Source organism: Vulpes vulpes, chromosome 1 (assembly GCF_048418805.1).
Source record: "Vulpes vulpes isolate BD-2025 chromosome 1, VulVul3, whole genome shotgun sequence".
NCBI classification, from domain to species: Eukaryota; Metazoa; Chordata; class Mammalia; order Carnivora; family Canidae; genus Vulpes; species Vulpes vulpes.
This window is the reverse complement of record NC_132780.1, coordinates 183,655,596-183,671,347: the sequence shown is the minus strand read 5'-3', so window position 1 is coordinate 183,671,347 and position 15,752 is coordinate 183,655,596. Positions and strand designations below refer to the sequence as shown.

The 15,752-nt window shown below is 33.6% G+C and overlaps 1 protein-coding gene across 1 annotated transcript in view; it reads right to left on the bottom strand.

Moving 5' to 3' along the window:
- Nucleotides 1–1,927: 1,927 nt before the first annotated feature.
- The window catches only part of UFL1 (UFM1 specific ligase 1), a 32,345-nt gene continuing 18,520 nt past the window's right edge, over nucleotides 1,928–15,752 (bottom strand). Inside the window, exons 11-19 of the mRNA XM_026002899.2 lie at nucleotides 14,581–14,701; nucleotides 12,182–12,298; nucleotides 9,000–9,117; nucleotides 7,485–7,648; nucleotides 7,274–7,404; nucleotides 5,623–5,703; nucleotides 5,250–5,335; nucleotides 4,532–4,712; nucleotides 1,928–3,934 (exon numbers count right to left, since the gene is read on the bottom strand). Coding sequence (XP_025858684.1) covers nucleotides 3,716–3,934; nucleotides 4,532–4,712; nucleotides 5,250–5,335; nucleotides 5,623–5,703; nucleotides 7,274–7,404; nucleotides 7,485–7,648; nucleotides 9,000–9,117; nucleotides 12,182–12,298; nucleotides 14,581–14,701 — 1,218 coding nt within the window. The 3' untranslated portion in view covers nucleotides 1,928–3,715. The remainder of the gene's footprint in view (nucleotides 3,935–4,531; nucleotides 4,713–5,249; nucleotides 5,336–5,622; nucleotides 5,704–7,273; nucleotides 7,405–7,484; nucleotides 7,649–8,999; nucleotides 9,118–12,181; nucleotides 12,299–14,580; nucleotides 14,702–15,752) is intronic.

The following is a 15,752-nucleotide window of genomic DNA, read 5'->3' as shown; positions in this document are numbered from 1 at the left end:
GGTAAGTTGTCAAACTAACTTTGGGAATGGGTGGTTTTTCTAAATGACAAATCTAATTCCCTTCTTTTCCTGGTTAATATAATTGTGAAAACGCTCCCCTTGTTTTCAGGAAAACTGCCAACGTTTTTCTTAGCGTACATATGAATTTCAGGATCTCTCTCATCTCTTAGCTTCATCTGATACTACTTCCTCAGACCGTTTTTCATATTTCTCATACTTAGGGTTTCCCAAAGGTCTATTTCATATTAGTTCATGTCTTAGCACTTCCCAGATATCTTCTCTCCCAGAAACACCTGCCTGCTCTCCATTCCCCTATTTTCAGGAGGCTAGTCCTACTTTTCTTTCAGGACTCAGTTCAGGTCATCTCTAGCCAGTTTAGTTCCCTCCCTGCTGTGCAAGACAGTTGACTTTCATTTCTTCCCCCACAGCAATCCCTGCTTCTCTCAGAACCTTATTAGTTGTTGATCCTTGCCATCTCCTTGAAAACAAGGTGTAGGGGCAGCCCAGGTGGCTCAGCGGTTTAGCGCTGCCTTCGGCCCAGGTCATGATCCTGGAGACCTGGGATCGAGTCCCACGTCGGGGTCCCTGCATGGAGCCTGCTTCTCCCTTTGCCTCTCTTTCTATGTGTGTCTCCCATGAATGAATAAATAAAATCTTAAAAAAAAAAAGGTGTATTTTTTATGATTTACATTTGTACTTTAGTACTTAGCAGTCAGACAGGATCCAGATTGCTGAGCCAAGGATTTAAATTCACCAGGTCTCCCCTTTCTTTCATCACACAACATAATCCCTTCCTTCCTGGTGTTTAAACATGTGCCAAGGTTAAGTCCTACTACTAATCGCTGAAGAGAAATAAAGGTACAAATAGAGGTACAAATAGAGGCAAGGCTGGTAAAATAAAACACAACACTGGGAACTTATAAAAATTTAATACATGTTTCTAGTAATTATTCTTGTTTGGTGATGTAGATGGAATAAACATGGTTTTTGAAAGCTTGAAAGTCAAGGTTTCTTTTTTTTTTTTTTTTTGATGGTTTGGCATAAGTCTCTCTTGGTTTCTATTTATTTTTTGCTTAGTGCAGTCTTCAAGGTAGAACAACTTGTGTGAATCCTTTGGCCATTTTAATGGCCACTTTAATAGTGGCCCCAGATTTTCATGGAAAATGTACATCCGAGAGTTTACCCATGTGTGTTTCTTTCATCTCCCATATACACTAGAGTAAAGGCTTCACTGGTATTTGTCAAAGAAAGCAAATCTTCCTTTTGTCCCCACCTCTACCCAACTCACAGGTTAGTTCTTGATAGGAAAAAGAAAAAACAAAATCCCATGTGGCCCTGGGTCAAGTAGCATTTCTGGGGAAGGAAGGAACTGTTTCTTCTCAATCTGTAGGCTGCACTAGCACTGGTGCACTTTGACCTCATCCTTGGTACTTTATGGTCTAAAACATATTCTCTAAAAGGTTCAAGATGGTTCTATATTCAGGTTAAGCAACTTCTACACTTATTATTCTGATTCAATATCAATGTATTTTCTGAAAATTCACTGTAATTTTGATAAGATATGCCACAGTTCACTGAATCCTTCTGAAGGCCATAAGTGGGTTTCCCTGGACTCTTCAGAAACACATGGTCTGGAGATGGAACACATTATTCAATTATCTCTATAGTATCTCCAACAGTAGAAAGTAGCAGATAGCTGCACACTTCCTGAAATCCAGCTAACTGAAAATGATTTACTAAGGTGAAATGGTTCATGAAAGGCAAATGCTCAAGAGATGAGATACTGAGGACTATGGAACTATTTTTGTGTAAGAAAAATAAAATCTTTGAAAAATGTTCAGTATAAGAATTTTAAAATGTAAATGTTACATATATGCACAATGCATTCTAGTAATTAAAATAATGGAAGCTTCAAAGTACTACAAAATTTAATAGAAACAGGCAACTTTATTTTTAATAACATTCTTAAATCTGCCCAAGATCATAATAATCATTTAAGAATTTTTATTTTATTGAAATTAGAATTTTACATACAAAATCAGCTATATAACTTTATCTTCAAAAACGATAAAAACCGCTCTTATTTACTATGGAAAATATGAACCATTTTGATAAATGAAAAAAATTAATGTGAACAAGAGAGAATGGTTTTCTTTTCATTTGCTTGTCTCTCATATTTTTACTCCTACAAATTAAGAAAGAAAGATTTTATTTGCTTCGTTGTCTATGATCTAGTGTGATACAAATGTGGATTACTTTGGTATCTGCTGAAACATAGAGGATAAGGTTTTTAAAAGACTGAAAAAAACATGAGGCTCGTTGTTCAATATTTTGAAAGTTGAATAAAAACTAACGAGTTTGTGGTCGCAGAGAATTTGTCATTTTTCTTCCTTTGCCCATATGAAAATACATTAATAGAAAATTATCAATGGAAAAACATTTTTAAATTTATGTTATATTTCTATCAAGTTTAATAATAATGCTTAGTTAACAATTATATCAGTTTCTTTCATTCAGTATTAATACTTCGTCTGGAATTAGAGGTAGACCGATACTGGTATTCAAACATTTTGAAACAAGAGTTTTAAATGATGTATAAGGAATTACATAAAATAGTACTTTGTGTACTTGAGATTTGACTTACTATTATATTCAAAATAATTTTTTTTGATATATAGTAAATTGTTGCTTAAAACTCATTTGCTTGAAATTATTACTCCAAGGAACTGTTACTTTTAACTACTAATAGTCTTCAGATAATAAGAAATCTATTTTCTCATAAGGATTTTCATTTTGGGGGGAAAAATGTTCCAACGACTTCAATGCACCTAGAGATCCTACCACAACAAAGAATTAGATGCCAGAGTGACTAGTGATATAAAATATAACATTTAGAAATGCAAATTGGGTTAAAGAAAAATACTTGTATCACATTTTTAGTTATTCTAATGTTAAAATGTGACTTATATCTCTTAAGAAGTAACTTTTATCATTCCTCTCACTCTCTAGCATCTTGTGTTAGAATAGACCACAACAGTGTGTGAGCCCCTCTGGTATTCTTCTGCACCTGCAAAGACAGTCCCTCAAACTGCCAACCACATAAAAGTCCACTCTTGTCAGGGAGATGGGAGGCTCTCTGCCAGACCAAGAGTATAGTAATAAATTTTCTTTCTTTCTTTTTTTTTTTTTTCAAATTTCTGTATTTTAAGTTTGAAGCACTCTTTTAATTTTAAAATCCACGATTTTTATTTCTGACACCAAAGGGTTTTCTTTCCTTTTTTAAAAAAACATGACCACATTTTAAGGTTCTGCCTAATATATATATAAATAATGTCACTTGAAATCTAACAACACAACGAATGAGTCCTTTTCTAGACATGACAGATATCAGAAAATTTATTCTTCATTCAGCATCTGAAAATAAAATAAACCTGAAATGGTAATTTTTAGAATTATGTGAAAAAGAAATCTTCCATGGTTGAACCCAATTTACAAAACTTTCACATTTTTATAAGATTTACACTAAATACAACACTACTATTTAAACTGAATTATGTGTGTGTGTGTGTGTGTGTGTGTGTGTGTGTGTGTGTGTGTGTAGGGGGGTGGTGACTGGGGCGAACCGAGGATTGTGAAGTGAGTATTTTTTGGTAACCAGTCACCTTAAACTTTGGAAAAAAATTATTATTATTATGACAAAAGTAAATTATGGTCATTATTCTTCTGTCACAGATGATTTCCTGGATTTGAGAATAAGGTCTTTAATGGATGAAGAAAGTTCTTGAAGCTCTTTACGAGTAGCATTGCTGATATCTTCTTGTTCTTTGTCTAATTCGTCACTTATAGGATCATCTCCCTGTCCAGTCTTCTTATTCTGACTAACTAAATGCTTTACAACTAAACCTTGATACTTTACCAAAAGAGCATGCTGATCCTGTGGAAAGATAAAGGAGAAGAAACTTTAACAAACATCATTTAATTTTCTGTGGAACAAGTGGATTTGTTCACCAATACACAAAGAAAGTCTTCATTTTTACAAATCACTGGCCACATAAGTAGAAAGCTAAATCCAGCAAGGTCCTTTGCTGGCAAGTGGTTTACAGGTTAGGGATGATAAACATGAAAACAGATCATTTAAATGTAAACTGACTTAGCTAGGTTCTATCACCAGAGATTAAGTCAAAATGATTATGGAAGCTCAAAGAGCCAAATTATTTTTGGCTGAGAAATCTCTCAGAAGAATTTGTGCAGGGTAAGACTTTTTGAACTGATCCTTGAAGGACAGGTTACATCTGCATAAGCTGCAATGAAAGACTTCTTTTTTACCATAGATCTTATAGAATCCCAAAAGATTCCTAAGCTATGCTAAGTTTTTAAAATCAATCTTCTGATTCACTGTTCACATTCTTGGAACAGGAAATCACATTAATATGTTTTGTGTCTTATTGTTCATAATGATTCATATCTACCCGTTCAAAATATTCAGAATCTGAAAGCTTTAAAAGTTTCAAGTGCATGCAAAATGTAATACCTCTGGAATTTTACTATTAAGAAAAGCAATGATCTGTGGGACACATCTTCCAGGTGCATGGAGCATGCTGTGGGTTGAGAACTGAAACAGAAGGACTGCTGTGAGGTGCAGAATAAGAGCAGGGTCTTCTGTGACTTTTAGCTGCTCAACCAGTGCTTGTCGATGCTGGAACAGTATCTGCCTAAACAAAAATAAAATCACAAAAACACATTCTCGTATTTTAACAAGCTCTCACCAATTTTAGTTCTTCCCTTCTGTATTCATTTTTAGCTTCTCTAGTTTAATTATCTAGCTCCATGAACATCTTAAGGGACATTTTAAATATGAAATATAGACACACTTAACCCTAAATGGTGTGGATAAACTAATATGCTAGAAAATGATAGGAGAAAACTATATAGCAGGGATCTTCAAAGTGTACTTTTTGAGTTACTGGGGATCAAACAGAAGTGCACTGATGTAAGTAAGATGTCCTGTGAAGAAGGTCTCAAAGCTAGTAGAAAGTTCCCAGGCTTGATCAACTATGGCATTAGGGGAACCTTGCTACTTTATCAACATGGGCCAGAGGGGGACATCTACGCATTGAATTTGAATATGCTTGAAGGTTTGTAGCCATCTGGATACAAGAGTTCTCTGTGCAAGATTCAGATAGTCAAATTCCACCTTCATGTCACACATCTAAGAATTTATTAATCATATAAGATTAATTCGATGTTACCTTTCCCTTTTTTTGTCTCCCCTTTTCACCATAATATCACAAGCTTCTGCTGCGGAATCCAGACAAGAAAGAAAGTCTTCTATGCTCTGAAATAGTATTTAATGCCACGATTTACTTTTATTAACAGGCTGCCTAAAGAAATATAGTCATTTAATAATGTTTTATAATTTTACACCCTTAAATACAATTTTTAAAGAGGTCATTTTGTCATTAAACTTGAAATTGTGATTTACGACTAAAGAGGATAAAATGTTCCCAGCCTGTTCTCCCCTCATCTCTCAGAGAGATTTAGTTTACATTTATCCTGATAAAAATCTACTCAAAGACCACAAATTCTAGCCCGATTATCTAAACAGAATCAAACTTTACTTACCTTTTCATTCAGAGAGCTATGGAGTTTTGTGAGAGCTACTTTGGTTTCTTCTGATAATTTACTTAAAATTTTTTTTCTTACCTGTAAGGGGAAAAAATTCTTTTGGGATTATGACTTTGACATGTTGTAGATATAAGATTAAACAAAAGAAAACAAAGTATATTTATTATTATAATAGGACACTGAATGGAACTTATCTTTGTTTTTGAATTTTAGCTTTCAAACTAGGAACAAAAATATGTTAAAAACATTCTACAATCTGAGAGCTAGCTGATAGCCCATCAGACAACCAGGCTAGATAAAGCCCTACTAGCCCCTTTCTGGCCCAGCAGTGTTAAGAAGAAGATGGGGTGGCGGTGGAGGGAATGGGGATAGACAAAACCATTCATCCTGTGGGAAAAAGAGAATTTGGGGTAAGAGGCTACTCTCTCTTTTCCAATGGAAAAAAAGAGTATTTCTCCCTAATGCCAGATGAGGGGGTTCCTACTCCTAAGTTTAAGAATGCCTATAATAAACTAGAGAACTTGCTCCATGGATGGCTGCTTTTTATACTATATGGTGTGTGGAATCTTTTCAGCACCCCTCTCCACATAGATGTGCCTCATGAAATTTGGTGGCATTCTTCACGAGAGTCTGATGGCCCTATCAAGTGTGAAATTTCTAGTGGAGGACTAGTGGAATGGTTTGGCTAGTGGGCCCTGAACATTACAGTGAGTCTTGGAAGTCCGGGGAAACCTACTGACTCACTGTCACATGCCACACCGGTTCTTCTGTAGGCCCTGAGGGCATGGGACAGGACCCCCTGTATTCCCCACAGCAGAGATTGGTACAGAGGCAGGTTACATGGAATTATCCAGGCAGTTAGTTGGGAGATTCACTGCTCAAGGTGAAGAAGGGAAGGGGGATAGTACTTTGCTAGGGCAGAAGAGAAAAATAAATGTATCTCTGTTTGGAGGTTTAAGGGGAGGTTCTTGCTATGAGGGGAAGCCACATGCTGAAAAACAGCCCCCAAAACAACCTATACCGCCTATGTGGCAACAGACACATCATGAGGTCACACAACATTGGGCCTAGATCATAAATAGTGATATGCAGTCATTCCTATAAAACACTTATGCCTCCTTCATTTTTCCTAAATCTCCAGCTTTAAGTGGAACTATAAGGATATAGAAGAGAAGGAGGAGTGTTAGGGACAGAACACATAACTGGGAGCCACAGCTCTACCTCACATTTTGAAAAAGGAAGAAATGAACTTTGAATTTAGTTTGATATTAGCATTTTAACAAGTAAACTACAATTCATCTAAATATTGAAATGAGATGGGGTCACTACATTAAAATGATTGTAAAGTTATGAAATCTGGCCAGAACATGGTCAAGGGATCAGCAACTCAGCAGAAAAGGGGATGTAACATGACAATGATTAGGAAAAAATAAAAATGTTGATTCCAAAGGAATTAAGCATCATTATTTTCAACAGACTGGTTATATTACCAATTTAAACTAAAAATCTGATGGATATTTTTCTTCTTAAAAATCCTTTCCTATATTTTATAATACTTTCCTTTAGACTACTTCCAATGTGAGAAAATAAAATATGCTTTAGTTTCAAAACATAATACATCGAGAATGCAAGAAAATCACTATCATACTTCACTTGTAATAGCTGCAGGATCGTCTACTGCCATCATTAAATCCGAAGCTAAGAAGTTGAAAATGAGGTTAGTGATATCAGTACACACTGTCTTCAGCAAGTGCTTTGTAAGCGCAGCCTGTGTATCATCTGGAAAATAAAGGTGCTTTATTAAAATGAATGTCCAAGAACAACTATGAAAATCAATGAAAAAATAGTATTAAGTATACCTGTAAAGAACTTCACCCCTTTTTCAAACAGCCGTATATTATTGTACAGGTTTGAAACCTCTTCTTGCAAGTCCTTGATTGTGCGCTTTCTACCAGTTCCAGAGGCAGAAGTTGAAGACATGAACACTGAACGTACCACCTCGAGATAAGCTTTGTTAAGAGGTCTGTGCACAAGATAAATATATTTAGTGTAGTAAAACACACTGTGTTTATACATATAAGAAATTTTGCTTCTATGGAAATAAGCCTTAAGAAAAGACCTCTATACTTTTTAAACAAATAAGATGAATTTGGAGAATAACTCACAAGAATTTGTTTTCAATCCTAGGATTTATAACTTAAATGCATTATTTTTCTCAATTTTAAAGTACTCAAAATTATTGCACTAAAGACAGTAAGAACAGCAGTAACAGAAGTTTAATTCAAATTCAATTCAAAGTAGTTTTTAGAAGTTAGTTTGGAGAACAGACTATAAATCTGTTCCCCATCCTTAGGAATATTCCAAGAAATTTTCAATTTCTGAAGTACTATAAAAGATATTAAAAACTTTTTTTTAAAACCTTTCATGCTCAACAACTTCAGAATAGATTGTTTTAAGTAATGGTAAATGGTTAGTAGTAACTATTCTACTTTTCAAATGTGAAAAATATGATTATGTACTGTATACATGCACAAAAAATATTCAGTGAAATGAAAAACATCTCACTACAAAAGCTGTTTCTAAATTCAAAGTCAGATGCACTGGGTTCATGGATTACATTTATAGATGCTTACACACTGGAACTAACTTGAGGGAAAATAATGTTAGTTAGTAATGGTCAAGTTATTCACAATTTCTTTTACTTCTTTTTTTTTTTTTTTTTAAAGATTTTATTTTTTTGAGAGAGAGGGAGAATGTGAGAGAGAGATCACAAGCGGTGGGGAGAGGCAGAGGGAGAAGCAGACTCCTCACTGATCCCAGGGCCCTGAGATCATGATCTGAGCTGAAGGCAGACACTCAACCAACTGAGCCACCCAGGCGAGCCATAATTTTTTACTTCTGTATAATAATAATAAATTTAGCTTGGCTCAATTGCGAGCTACTGCTGTCTAAATTTATTCTTTGAAGGCAGTTTGTTACATTATTTCTCCCTAAAAGTGCACTGTTTATTCTCTGTCAAATCTAGATAGAAACTGGTCTTTTCTTTCTTTTTAGCTGTTACCTTTCATGCTACATCAGTGAGCATCCAGTGATGGGTGGTAGTGTTTTTCTCCTAACCAGGACTGCAACAGCAGTGATGGAGGATGCCTTTACACTCTCACCTTTTATTTCCCACACTGCCTCACCCAAAGCACTTACATGTTTGTTGACGCGAACAGCCTTTATAGGCAAACAAAAGCTGGAATTTGGTGGCTACATTAAATTCTAAGCTTTGAAGAGATCTGAAATTCTGTAATTCTATAACCTTTGTGAAAATTTTAGTTAATAACATTGAATTTCTATCATAAAACAGAAAAATACTTTTTTATACTTACTTTATTAAGAACTCAGCAAGTTCAGAAATACATTCCTCTGGGGCATCTTGTATATGTTTTCTTAAAAAGTCTTCAATCTCATCCTGGAGCATGAAAGTGATCTCTGGCTTCTTCTTTCCTAGAGTAGAAATGAGCAATGGGAAAAACAATGAAAACATAAAGCAACCTAAAAGCAAAGGAGGTTCATTAACATATTTACTAAGGTAGTAATTCATTCACAGCTTGCCTTAAAGACTCTGATATTGCCAGTGTCAGATAGCAATAAGCAATGAAAACAATTTTTGAAATAAGATATGTAGAGGTATTTCTTTTGAGTAGTAACTTTCTAACTTTATTTAATGACTATTTACTGAGTTAATCAAAAAATAGTAAAGATGAATTAAACTTCTGTTTAATCATCCCTAACTTGGATGATGCAAATAAGTGGCAAATCAAAACAATGAGCTGGACGGAAAAAAAATCTTTTAAGAAAAAGTTAACTTCTCTTTGTTGAACAATGTATACCGAGCAGAATTTCCTTCTTTACGAAAAAATGATTAGTTAGTAAAAATCAAATCATCCTTATAATTTACGGATCTTCAGAAAAAGTCTCTAATCATGGTAAAGTACATCTCCTATAGAATTAAGCTAAAAATTGTCTCTTGGGAAAGGCACAGATGAAAAAAAAAAAAAAAACCTCATAATTTTACACTTATAATTTATTTTTTCTTCTTACAAAAATAATTCCATGCCGGGGACAATTTGTATGCAGCTACTGTAATGGAAATAATTGTTAAGTGTGGAAATGTCATGCCTTCTCACCAACTTGGATAAGCATGGGTTGCAGACAAAGAAAGCTAACAATATTTCCATTATTAATATGGTACAAATATAAAAGTGATTATTTCCAGCTAAATTTGGTTTTTGCAAAACCTTACAAATAAAAACTAATGAAATAAAATAAAAAATAGCTCAAAAATCAATCTTCACTATGTGTCAAGATCTAAGCAGCTGACATTACAGCTTTAGAACAGATACTTTAGAAGAGATACACTAAGGTGGTTCTCCTTTCTTTTTGAGAGCTGCTATCCATTCCTGATCTTTCACATCACATAGTTTCTGCTTTCTCTGTTTATTTCCTGCATGTGTTTTACAAGTTATTAAATTATATTTCCATATAATTTAATCTTTCACACTGAGTTGATGCTGTATTTTAGCTGAGAACCTAATTATATCCCCCATTTCAGAGATTATAACACAACTTATTTTCAAAAGCACTGAAATTATATTTTTTTAGGTAGAATGGTTTTACTATCTTTATAGCTCCTCTCCATAATTTGTGCACAAAAGAAGTATCATATGCCTCATTTAATGATTTCTTAAGGCTACAGATATTAGAGAAATATTTTATTAAATGCCCCTTCTCTCCCACCCCTAGTACATCTGGAGAATAGAGAAAGTCATTAATCAATGAAAAATTAAAACCGACACAGGACAGTCTTAATACTGTTTAAAATAAGAACAGGGCCAGTAGTTTCTATGAAGATAGTTTTAATTAATTAATATTGTTTTATGCATGTTGAGAATAGTAGCTATTTTTTACCTATCTTAGAATACTTTAAAAATCAATCTTAAGCAATTCTGCTATCACTAATAGTAGCACATTAATAGCTGAAGCCATGGCACCTGATATCTACACCTCCCAGCTCTAGCCCATATATAATGACATCTGTGGAAGGGGGAAAAAAAAAATTCAAATTATCATCATTTCAAGTTTTCTTTTATTAGGGAAAAGGTAGAGGGAAGAATCATAGTTTCATTAAGTAAGTTTATTTAAAACACAAGCATAAAAGAATCATAATTTTGCTTAGAAAAACTAACATGTCTCTTGCTAACTTAACAGTACCAAACACTAACAAGTCTCCAAAAAGGAAGATGCATATACTTGATTTTCCCCCTTACATAGAAGCAACCAATTACATGTTACCCTAAAACTTAAACATGCATAAAACAAATGTTTCCTACTTAGTCAGAAATTCACTATTTACAAAATATTGTAATTTGTTTTGTATGGCAGTGGGAAATCATAAAAATGACTATGCAAGTTGAAACTGTGCAGTGTTAATAAACAATGAGAAAATTTATGATTGTTCTGTGATCTTTTAAAAATGTCTGTGAAAACGCTGAAAACTCTTACTGTTGGTTATAAATGTAAAGGGAAATAAAAAAGAAAACTAATAATAGTTTAAGTAAACTATATAATTCAGCTCATCAGAAACACTGGGCAACAAAGTATTTTATTTCTTTGTAAAAAACTTACCAAAAACAGTCTGACTAGTGCTTGACTTCTTCTCATCCTAAAACTTACAAGACAGGGCAAGCATCTTTTCTATGCCTTGGTAAGTTGTCATACTCCTTTTTTAACTTGGGAACACAGTTCACAGCATTTTATCCCTTGCCCTTCCAATGTTGTGAAACATCTCTGAGAATTCTTTAATATGAAGTTTCTGCCAACTTCACATCCTCTGAGACATTTTCATTCTTTCTGTCACAACCACTTTCCCAGCTGACGTCAGTAAGTGCATTTACCCAGTTCCTTGGGCTGCATACCTAGTCTCTTGAACAGTGGCAATGGCAGCATTCCCACAGACAGCTAGTTCTTCTCTAACACCATTTATTTGTGATCCATATTTTGTTTCCAGTGTTATCACTTTTCATTTCTTTGCTGCATTTTCATCTTTGGTGGCCAATTCCCCTTTGATTATCCATTTTGTAAAATGTCATATGGATTCATTGATAGGAGGCAAGGAGGTAACATGACTACATGGTTTGTTGTCTGTGCATAAAGTGAAGAAGGGACACACAGTGATCAATCACTGACAAACTCTGAAGTATGTGATGCGACTGTCATGGCTCAATGATGCATGTGTGTTATTTATGTGCTGATCAATGGATGGAGGAGCCAGCAGCAATGTCTGCACTTTATGCAATTACTCAGTTACTCCACCCTAGTAATTAAAATACGAACCGTGTTGTTGGAAGGCAGGTGTCATCAACTCAACTATGGTAAATGAATTTGTGACCACTGAAACTGGGCAAAGAAAGGACTTTTTGTATAAGCTATATATCTAACTCTATGCATCTTAAGAAAATGTTTACAAAATCACACACATACAAAGGAAGAGTAAAACAAAGCTACACACCAGTGTGAGATGACTCATCATCACTATCCTCTTCTTTTCTTCCTTTCTTCTTGATTTTTTTCATTTTGTACTCTCTAGCATTGCCACCACCACCTCCTCTCACACTTCCACTGCCCTCTGGTGGAAAATGATATTCATTAGTATTACCTAACTAAACAACCATTTTTAGAAAATGGTGACACTATATTGTCATATTTAACTTTACAGCAGAATAATAAAAGCCAAATAAGTTTTAGCTGCTACTTAAGGTTGGAGGTTTTTTTAAATTACAACAGAAGTTCTGTAATTCAGTCAATAAAAAATTAATAAAATGTTAAATCTCTTGAATTTGAGCAACTCAGATAGCTTACCTGATCTAAATGCAGTCTCTTCTCAGTCTCTTCTTCCTTCTGTAAGGATACCTCTTTTCTGTAACTCTCACTTTTTCTTGGCCAAATCCATTCCTTTACCACTTTTTCTACCTTCTCCAAAAGAAATGTGCCCTCCTTTGCTCATCTCTGTTATCACAGCCTCATTAATATCCCCTATTACAGTACTTCACAAGTTTAATTATCCCTAGTTTTGTCTTTTTGGTTGAAAGATAATTATTCATGTTTACAGGGGACATCCTGAGTCTCCCACCATCCAGAGAGACAATGAAATTCTTGAGAACAGGGAGCATGTCTCACTAATGTTTGTATCCTTAGGATTAAAGCAATGCTTGACACCTTAACATGTGCTCAATAAATGCTGCCCATGAATGTTAGATTGGATGAGTAGAAAAATACAGTTATCGATCACCTGTTAGCTAAATAAAGTTAAATAAAGACTTAAAAAATACAAATTATGAGACAAACTAAAACACTAAGTAAAAGTAATGTTATTGAGATATTTCTCTGCTACTACATATTTAACATTTAAAGTATCTACTCAACAAAATAGAATAGTTATCTAATAATGGGATTGAAACACTGAAAAATATTAAAATTATATTTCTTCATAAAAGATTCATTTATCAATAAAGTAAAATAACATACAGATCTTTTTCTAGATTCTAAGTACAATTCCTTTAAGTTTCCTCATGTCCTATAATTATAAGTTATATGAATTTATTTCCTTTGCTTTAATGAAAGAAAAATACAATTTTCAAAAGCACAAATCTAAGGTGAGTGTGCTTTTTACATTTGGCAATAAATTTCTTATAGGGAAGACTTTTCTATTTGACATTATTCCATGCACTATACCTAAACTATTGCAACATGATAGTACTATCACTGAGATGATGACCAGATAACTCTGAATTTTTAGAAGGAAATAAAACAGACTAGCTATTCTGACATAAGTGCAACCAACTGATTAAGGTGAATTTATATCTTCAAATAATATGATAAGATATGCATGGCAGTGAATACTATTATGATTTATTGGAGTATAATTTTCCCAGAAAAATACAGAGAAATTTCAAAGTATCAAAATTGAAAGATTTTGTAGAAAAAGGTTTTTAAAGAGTAAAGAAACAATCTCAAAGAAACAGGAGCAATTTCCCACAACAAATAAAAATGAAGTTTTTATAATAATCTTTAATATAGCTGTATTAATGAAACATGTTGAATATCTAATTTCTTTAACCCCGATATAGAATAAACTTGCTTCTACTATTAAAAAGTATGGAAAACATATGTTGATTTTCAAGTGCAAGTTACCAGTATGCCAGTACTACCTGGAATAATTTCCAGTGACTCTTAATTAAAAAAAAAAAAAAAAGAAAAAGAAAAAGAAAAAGGGAAAGATCTTGGGAAATTCATTTATTCAATAAATATTTTATTTATAGAGCATCTATATATAATACACCAACAAGTGCCCAAAGGACTATAGAAACAATAAACAAGATGGACAAGGTTTCCAAACAATAAAACACATGACACTGATAAAAGCAATACAAAAAACTATATGATAATATGATGGAGAGTGACCATGTCTATTCCATGTCAATAAAGCCTCTCTGAGGAACTGACATTCAAAGTTGAGCTCTGAATGACAAGAAGAAATTTGTAACCTGAAGTTTGAGAGAGAACATTCAGGTAGGAGTGACTAGTACAAAGGCTTTTAGATAAACACAAACTTGCCAAATTTGAGAATTAAAAAAAAATTGAAAGGCTACTGGGCTAGAACATAGATGGTGAGGGAGCAAACAATGGGAGATAGGCCAGGTCATGAAATGAACTTGGTTCTCACAAAATAAAAAAGAAGAAGTAATCACTAATATTTCCATTTTCATAAACAAAATTTATCAGAAAGATATGGTTAATATTAGCAGTTAAAGATGAATCAAATTTCAAAGGGCCTAATAAATGCAGAGTTCATTGCAACAAGTAAAAAACCTCATCTTTCAATCTTCTTTGTTAATAATAATTTATTACCTGTTGCTTTTCTCCTTCGTTCATCTTTTTTATCTTTTTTACTTGTATTAATGCTTTCTAAAATGGAGACTTGTTTCAGATCTTCTTCAGTGATTAAATGAACAGGATTATTTTTCATTTCCTGAAATAAAACATACTTTTCTTGGTAAGCAAAAATATTTGGCATTACAGAAAGCATAAATAGAAGTTATTTACATACTCAATTATTATTACTCATTTTGATTGTTCTTGTTTGATCTCATGCTAAGAAGAACTACAGAGCCTGATTCAACAGTTGCCAGTCTGAGACTATTTCTCCTTGCCAAAGATCAGTCTCTCCTCTTGCTGTTCTTGGCTTTTTGAATATGTGATCATATAATGAAAAATCCTATCTGGTCTGTGAAAAACTGATCATATATCAGATGCAATCTTCTTCTGCTGATTTGGCTTTTTTTTTACCTCTGCTTAATAGGTGATCCTTGCTCTTTTTCTTTTTGAGGCTCCCAAATCCAGTGCCACTTGGATACCGGAGATTACTAGAAAGATTAACAAAATCTCCATCCTCCACCCTAACAGAACAACCATGTATGATGAGTTGCATACTTAATCAAATGAAGTGTTTTTATTTCCTCTGGACTTAATCTTGATCTCAGCTTTTAAAAAATTTGTGTTAAGAATAATGAACTATTTCCATGTTCAGAAACTGTTTTTTCATCATGGGACAGGGTTCTAAATCTGTAGTGACAAAAGTACATTTTCATAAAAAATGGTATTTCCTTTTTGGTTTTCTGAAGAAAAAAGAATGTTGACAGTTCAAACAATAAAATCATCTTTTTTTCCTGAAGTTATTTTTGTAGTTGGAGGGAGGAGAGCAAAGAAAGAAAAATTGATGACCATGTTTTTATTTTAGTGTAAATAAATAAAAATAATGTAGCCATTTAAGGACTTGGAGATATTATGTACTAGACATTTTGTACATATCCCTCCTGTATTTAAATTTATATTTGAGAAAGGAGGCATCATCATTCTTTCTTTGAAGATGTAGAAATTGGAGGTCTATTTGTCCAAAGTCGAAGACAGTAAACAAGTTGAGACTGGCAGGTTTACTGTTATCAATCCTATGTACTTTTACTCGTCTCTGATGCTTAGCAGGCAAGATGTAGAAAATTGTCTTTCTTTTAAAAAACTATTAA